The sequence below is a fragment of the Laetiporus sulphureus genome (assembly GCF_001632365.1).
Source record: "Laetiporus sulphureus 93-53 unplaced genomic scaffold LAESUscaffold_89, whole genome shotgun sequence".
NCBI classification, from domain to species: Eukaryota; Fungi; Basidiomycota; class Agaricomycetes; order Polyporales; family Laetiporaceae; genus Laetiporus; species Laetiporus sulphureus.
The window spans coordinates 78343-85912 of record NW_024468598.1 but is presented as its reverse complement, the minus strand read 5'-3'; the positions used below and the strand labels follow the sequence as shown (position 1 = coordinate 85912).

Here is a 7570-nt window from a genome sequence, read left to right as displayed (position 1 = left end):
AGAGCAATGCACGTGGTCATATGGGCGTTATGTGGATTTCATGGAAGATATGGTATACAGAACCACAAACCACGTTGCAATGCGATGAGACGGGTACATATATACGTGGATTGCGAGAGCCAGTTTGGAAACTCACACCTATGACCATCCTCCACTCCAGCGCTATGGAATCCATCAAACAGATGCTGAAACGTCTCGCAGACAGGACGAAAAAATGGAGAATTAGCTCACGACGGCTTGTACAAATCGTGAGTGGGAAAGCGCCACGTATGCGTTCTTGACGATTCATGCGCTGCGCTGCATTAGGTCAAGGGTGAGGCGGGCAAATCTGGCTCATCGGCGACGAGACCTCTGCCGCAGCTCCCGATCGAGGTGTGGGAGAACGTGATTGACCATCTGTGGGACAAACAGTGGACTTTGCTGGAGTGCCACCTCGTCTGCCGAGCATGGTACCCTCGCAGTCGCTTCCACTTGCACAGGAGTATCTGGTTCGTGAGTAGCAAGGGTGTGAAGGCATATGCGAAGGCGCTGAATCAGACGCCCGAGCTGTCAGAGCGGGTGCGCAATATGTTCATATTGGGCAATCTGTCAAGCCTGTCGACGGCGGCGATCCTGCTCGCTCGCAAGCTGCCCCGGCTGAAGACGCTCACAATCCAGGCCCGGTATTCAGAGTGGGAGCCGTGGACGATGCACAGCGACATTTTCCTGCTCCTCCCTGCCTTCTCGTCTGTCACTCGCCTCATTATCGGAAATATCACATTCCCGTCGATCACTGTTCTTGCGCACCTCGTCTGTGCACTGCCACGCCTCGTCAAGCTCAAATGCAGGTCTTATCGATTCACACATGACTGCTTCCATGGCGATATGTTGGGTCCATATCGCGATCGCGTCAACATCAGGGCCTTGTCACTCCACAAAAATTGTTTCTCAGGCCACCGCTCTGAGAAACTCTTCGACTTCCTTGCTCACCCTTGCATCTCGAGTCGCTTGCAGAGACTAATCATTGATGATTCAGGTGATCCGTGGTTTTCAGAACAGGACCAATGCAAATGCCAGCAACTATTGGAGGCTGCATCTGGCTCACTCTTGGAACTGAAATCGCTTCTCACATATCCAGGACAACAGATAGCAGAGTGGTCATTGGTGCCTGCTGCAGGTGTGCACTCCAAGTTTATGTAAGCATTCATGCTAATCAGATCTCTCCAGTTTCAGTGCCATCCTTCGTTAATAATACCTCAATGCGGAGACTACAGCTATCCCTTGTTCGTACTAATGGAGGCTTTGATCTCGACAGACTGTGTCAAGTCTTACTTTCAATCAACTCGGGCCAGCTGCGAGAGATCGTTGTAGTTCTCCTATATCACGCTCATTATGTCTGGAGCTTGAACTATCCTCGCACGCGATTGAAGACGAAGGTAAACGAACTCCCCTATATAAGCAACTGTGCTCGCTGCAGAGAGGTCGACAATCATCTTTCGTCCGCCTCATTCAAGACACTTAGCAAAGTAGAGTTTGCACATTCTTGCCCCCTTGATATGGTTATCGAGGAGCGGTGGAAGCAGAAAATTGAACCTTTATTCCCTCGACTAATAGAGCGAGGCATCCTACGGTGAGTATCTCCCATTTTTACGCCTAGACTCACACATTTATCTGCATCGCGATATTGGAATTGCAGCACCACAATGCCGAGATCTTGATATTTGATCATTGAAGCCGTTTCATCCGCAGTATATGCTTCCCGAGTTCGTGGCCTTGTCTCCACTCTGGCAACAATGAAGGGCACACTCAAATGGATCGCGAAGGCTTCTGCCCTCGTCTCTCTCCCTCTTCCACGTGCCCAAGGTGCTGCACGTTCTTGGCTATGCATCATCGCCTCTTGCACAATCCCCTACTCCATATCCATCGCGTGCGACTAAACAATATTTCCCGCATACTACCATCGCCATCTTGAAATTCAGACATCCCTCTTCTCCATCTCGTCTCCACCTTTTCCAAACCATCTGCGCCAGCGATCGCTCATCTCACGACCGCTACATCCCTCATTCACACGCTCTCAAGTACACGATGTCTACCGGAATCGACCCACAAGGTCACCAGCGGCTAGGCGGTACTGGGCAGAGTTCGTCAAGCGACATCTTTCTGGCTGTTTCGTCGTATTCACGGTAACGGTGGTGACATGGGGCTAATCCGAGGATGCGGGAGGACCTCCGAGTCGAAGATGACTCGGGATGACACAAAGAACTCACCAGAAGCATTTCCACCAAGAGACTCCTTGAGGCGAAGGGGGCTCAGATTCGATTTCACGCCGCGTACCGTGACACTCATACAGTCTAGGTGCCACATGCGATGAATCATGGCAACACGACAGCAATCAGACAGCGCAAGTCGAATTCAAACTGATAATTATCGCAATAAGTACCTTTCAGCGGCCGAACACGCAAATGAACCATCATGTCCTCCTTCCCTGCAACCCACAATTGCTCAATCACCCCCTCCTCCCCAGGCGACCTCGATTCTCATATCGTTTCCATCCCAACTCGATCGCGTGATTCCAGAACAACGCACCGCACGACTACCAGCGCCAGCCATCCCATCGGCACAGCACAAACAACGACGCACATTCGCTCACCTTGATCGTCGCGAGCACGAACCGGCGCCGATAACATACGTGCGGAATGTCCATATGTGTGAACGTCAATACATGCGAGTGGCCCTAGATCTCCGGCACGCGTAGCGGGTCTGCCCTCCCTGATCCAGCGCTCTGGCTGGATCCCCTCGCATCAAGGTCTTCGTAGCGCGCGGGATGGATGTCCACATGAAATGGACCGGGACGGTGACAATCTGGCCTGTGAAAATGGAGTCGATGTCGATGCATGGGCGTGGAACGCCGCTCGCACAGGAGATGGAGCAGAGTGACAGTGCATTCCGTGGCCTTTCGGGAACTGCATGAATTTGAGGGCGGAGTCGCACGAATGTAGGAAGCGGGACACGACGGCGGGCCACGGCGTGTTCAACGACCCCGGAGATGCAATCGCAGCATATACTGGATGACGGCATCGAGTACGCGTGCGTGCGCGAGCTGTTCGCGCGTGAATCGGTATTTCATCAAGGGAACGAACCGCTCATGTAGCCTGCGCTGGACGCCAAGCTGCTTGCAAACTGAATGAGCTCCATGAGCTATCTATGCGTATATTGCGGGTTTGACATCAGGACAGCGGGACGTTTGGACCGGAAATGTTCATGAGCGACTATACCTGATGGGATATTGCAAGTGTCGTGGATGGATCGGAGTGTTGTTCGCTTTCCGAATGTCATCACATACCCAGCGCGTTTTTCAAGACTTTATTTACTGATAGCACGAGGTTGTCATTGTTCCTCCACGGTTTGTATGTAGTACAGGAGACAGAAACGGACTTGCGAGGTTATAATCTCTTCAGACAGTCGCAGAGAGAGTTTATTGCGTGTTGATTTTATTACACACTATAGCCGGGCCCGTTGATCACCGTATGCATCAGCCCAAGCCAGAACACGCACGCACCAAATCAAAGATACTTTGATTCTCTATCACACCCTCGAGTAAATCCACTCTCCTCGAACTTTCCGATGACCCATTGGCGATATGCCCGGTCTTTTCAACCAGCATTTAATAAGCTAGACGAGCGCTGTATGGGTTCATTCACGAGGAGTGAGGAGGCGGTTCTATGATTTTCTTTCTTTACGTCGATATCGATATGAGTGCCCATGAACGAATCGGAGCACTGGGCGACGAAGAACACTCACTTTGCAGGGTGCCGTGGATGCCGTTGAGGTAGAGAGCACATGCATTGGCTGCTCCAATGTCGGGTCGCTGCTGGCGATCACGCTGCTCACCACTGGACGTCGAGCAGCTTTCCAAGCGAGTATCAACAGGACGTCTTCGTATTGATAGCGGACGTCCCTTGCTCGATCCGCTATCGAGAGGGGGTTTGCAGGAACTGCCGCAGAAGTGAACAGAGTAGAGATGAAGTCGCGAACCAGGAAGGCGGAGCACGTTCAGGAGGAGAGGTCAGACACAGAGTCACGAAAGAAAACGCGATAAGATTGCCCATGAAAACGATTAATGAGCAAGACATGTCAGCAGAAGCCCAGCATCAACATGTCCCAGCACGCACCGCGAGTATTTCCATCCTAGCATACCTCTTCCCATGAGAACGCTGTGCTGCTGCCCTTCCGTACTGCGACAGCCGGATTCCACAGGAACGCCTTCCGGCGGGATGCGCAAATATCTCAAATTTCAGCTCGCTTCTTCCCCTCCATTTGCGCGGCTCGGCAATCCCGGTCTCATGCATTACGAGTGCGGACAGGTGCATTTGTGCGGCTAGCACGGGAGCAGTCCAGCACTGCTCCGAGGGGATAATGGCGGCGACTGCGCATTGACGGTTTGCGTCGTCTCTGTGCTTGCAGTGCGCGATAATTGAGCGTCGTGAGGCACAGAGGAGAGGGCAGTTGAGCTAAAATTAATGCGAGCAGAGTGCTTTGTGAGGGTGCCGATGGCATCGGAAGACGAGACTTCGATCTCAGATCTCAGAGTTTACGGTTGATCGTGTTCACAAACAGTAAGCATTGTTTAGTCATAGAAATTAGGGAGAGGCTCGTCAAAACGCTGGAGACCGCCGCAGACATGGTGGAACGCTGTGAAATGATCACGCACAGGCCTTGGGCACGGGTTGACGTCGGTTGACGCCACCAAACTGATGCACCACGTTGTGCGCGCTATAATTGGCTGACTTTAACTCTCGAGCAGGCAGAGTTCTGACGGCATGACAAACCGTGTAACGTTAACATTCTTTGTTATTCTTGCTTTCAGATACCACACTCATCGTGGAGCTCCGGTTCAGGTGTAAGTACAGGATCCACATGCGGTTGTAATGCGAACGAACAGTCTATCCGTCAAAAACAAAAAGTATGTCCTTATTTTTCATCCATTTCATTCCGACTGTCGTCCGCTGATATTGTCTGTTAATTATCGACAGGTCGAAGAAATCATATTTTTGTTGAATATCACCGCCTGGATGGTAAGCATCGTGGACGGCGGCCATTCTCGCCTTCATAGGCCGCTTAGATCGCGGATGTCGCATGAAAGCGGTGTATCAGAGGCGCCATTGGTCACCGCAAAGAAAGAGCATGCAGGATAGGTGAGATCAAATACAGGATCCCGGAAATGAATGTCACGATACTGCCTCAAGGAATTCACCAACGAATGAAGCAGGTTGAAAGAAATCCACCATCGGTATGAGAAACTGCAGCAGGACAGCGTATCTTCTCGTGTGAATGCTGTAAGTGGTCAATCTCCATGTGACAGCCTGACACTATGGACATTTATGGGTGAGATGCACGAACACCTGCTCTTACAACGTACTTCTCCGCCCACTGCAACAGATCGAACAGTTCAGCCTAGGCACCACGCGCGTGGCTAGATATGTTTCTGCCGTCAGTGCGCTCACGGCCCAGTGCTGCTCCGCGGTGGCCATGGGGAATATGGCGGGAGGGACATCGATGGCGGCATCGATGGCGGCCTTGGACTCTGTGGCAGGGGGGTGTCGTCAAATGACCGCAGGCCGCTGCAAATGGACATCGTTGAGTGTGAGCTAAGCTTTCGAATGCACCAGATTACTTACGATGTGATGGGCTGCGCAGCTCTGATGGCGGCTCCTGTCGTCCTTGCTCACAGACGATGCGCTAAAATCCGCGCTCAAGACAGCCAGTGCGCCAGGTACGGAATGCACAATGCGTGCATAACGTGAGTGATCAAGCATGTTAGTCGCGCCATTTCTTCTCCATTGCAGGCGATTCGCAATCACCCGCCTCTCGTTGTCAGTTCAGCTTCGCTCCAATCGTTACTCTCACGATCTTCTTGTGCCAGAACGCAACACCGTGCACGCTGACGGTCACGACCTGCAGCACGAGCATGCAGCTCGAGGAACCGGCCGCTTTGTCGACTAACACTGCCTAGCGTGACGTTCGGCGGTGGAGATGGCTGTCCTTATCTGCGGACTCTCCTGGCGTCACGGATGTGGTATGAAAGCGGTGCGTCAGCGAGCATTTCTACTCAAACCTTATACCATGGCTATGGCCTTGACGGGGCCCAGTTCCTAGGCATTCGGGCGCCCGAAGGGCTATGCGCTTCCCGCCTGTGTCTTGCGGACCCGGGTGCATCCTTTCTGCGCCGCAGATTGTGGTGCTGCTCTACGGAATTGCATATAAGTAGGATAGCCACAGCGGCTAACACGGGCAGGCCACCTCATGACCGCACTCGTGTTGTCTGCGCCAGTGCAGCGATGTGGTCAATTTGATGAAACTCTACGGTATGTGTGGTCTGATATCATCAATCGAATACCATATCCTGATAAGAAGTGTACGTTATGAGGCGCGGCATCCTAGAGCTACTCTAGCCGTCCCCTTTGCCCTCTCTCGGTCCCGTGGCAGTAATCACAGCTGCGGTGTTCATTGAGGTGCAGTGCGTCTACGATGCTGTGCACGATAGAAGTTTTTCCGTTCTCAGAATCGTCGCGTAATCCGGAGCAGTGCAGCAATGTCCGCAGAATACGAAGTGACTTCTAGCCGGGTGCTGCATATGTGAGATTAGATGAGCTTCTATCCATCTGCAAGGTACGTAAAATCCTGAGTCTGTGCGATGTAATATGCATGAGCCGTAATGACGCACTCCAGGGTACACATGCTTTAAGACAATGAATTTTTCGCGCTATGCAAGCGAGCTACACTTTTTTGCGGTGCGCTAGACACGCATGCACCAATTTCAAGATAGTCTGATTTTGTACTATGGCTAGGCTAGCGCACGAGCCTAAATGATATGTAGTCGATTAGCTAACAGAAGCCAGACTTTTTTTCTATCACGCCTTTGACTATATGACTCGTTGGCGATATACCCGGACTTCTCACCCAACATTCGATGTCGTAGAGGAGCGATGAGAGCACCTTCACGAGGATTGAGGGCAGGTCCTAGGAGTTCCTTTTCTACGTTGATATCGGTCTGAGCGCCCGTCAACGCATCGACACGCTCGGGATGAATGAACGCTTACTCTGCAGGTGCCGAAGTGATGCAGGAAGCCTTCAATGCCCAGCGTGTCCAGTTTGCTCTTAGATCCAACATGAATAGACAGTATATGATGCGACGCGATCAAAAAGGTTCGCAGCCTTGAATGTCACGAAATACTGTTCATCCTACAGGACGAAAATTCGTAAAGACCATTGCAAGCATCCGAAAACGGTGAGCGCGTACATTACGTCTGCGACCATACACAGCAATGCGATAATGTCCTTCACCTTTCCGCTGGCACTGCCGACTTGCTCCATATTCCACACCCCCTGGGTCCGTTCGCGATGTGCTCGATATTCTCGTCGAGATTTCGACCAGCCGAAAGGGAGACGAGGCCGATTGAGGTACGACCACTCCGGTCCATATGAAACTGTGATGCAAATTGCCGTTTGTGAGGTGCTACAAGCAGTCGGCAACAGAGGAATACTTGCTGCGCACGGTGCCAAAATTGTATCACTCGATTGAGGAGCCTCG

General features: G+C 51.9%; 4 protein-coding genes across 4 annotated transcripts; 3 read left to right on the top strand and 1 right to left on the bottom strand.

Moving 5' to 3' along the window:
- Window positions 1-140: 140 nt before the first annotated feature.
- On the top strand, window positions 141-1179 carry LAESUDRAFT_764844 (uncharacterized protein; the record flags this gene model as incomplete). The annotated part of the gene is made up of 2 exons (XM_040913512.1): window positions 141-248; window positions 307-1179. 2 exons carry the CDS (start codon window positions 141-143, stop codon window positions 1177-1179), a joined length of 981 nt encoding a protein of 326 aa, XP_040757946.1.
- A 144-nt stretch (window positions 1180-1323) lies between these two features.
- LAESUDRAFT_564037 (uncharacterized protein) lies at window positions 1324-2111 on the bottom strand. The gene has a single exon (XM_040902969.1). It carries the CDS (start codon window positions 1868-1870, stop codon window positions 1469-1471), a length of 402 nt encoding a protein of 133 aa, XP_040757945.1. The 5' UTR covers window positions 1871-2111; the 3' UTR covers window positions 1324-1468.
- LAESUDRAFT_564248 (uncharacterized protein) lies at window positions 2112-2872 on the top strand. The gene has a single exon (XM_040902970.1). It carries the CDS (start codon window positions 2354-2356, stop codon window positions 2732-2734), a length of 381 nt encoding a protein of 126 aa, XP_040757944.1. The 5' UTR covers window positions 2112-2353; the 3' UTR covers window positions 2735-2872.
- A 3128-nt stretch (window positions 2873-6000) lies between these two features.
- LAESUDRAFT_732537 (uncharacterized protein) lies at window positions 6001-6832 on the top strand. The gene is made up of 3 exons (XM_040910260.1): window positions 6001-6344; window positions 6407-6648; window positions 6709-6832. Exon 1 carries the CDS (start codon window positions 6051-6053, stop codon window positions 6330-6332), a length of 282 nt encoding a protein of 93 aa, XP_040757943.1. The 5' UTR covers window positions 6001-6050; the 3' UTR covers window positions 6333-6344; window positions 6407-6648; window positions 6709-6832.
- Window positions 6833-7570: the final 738 nt, after the last annotated feature.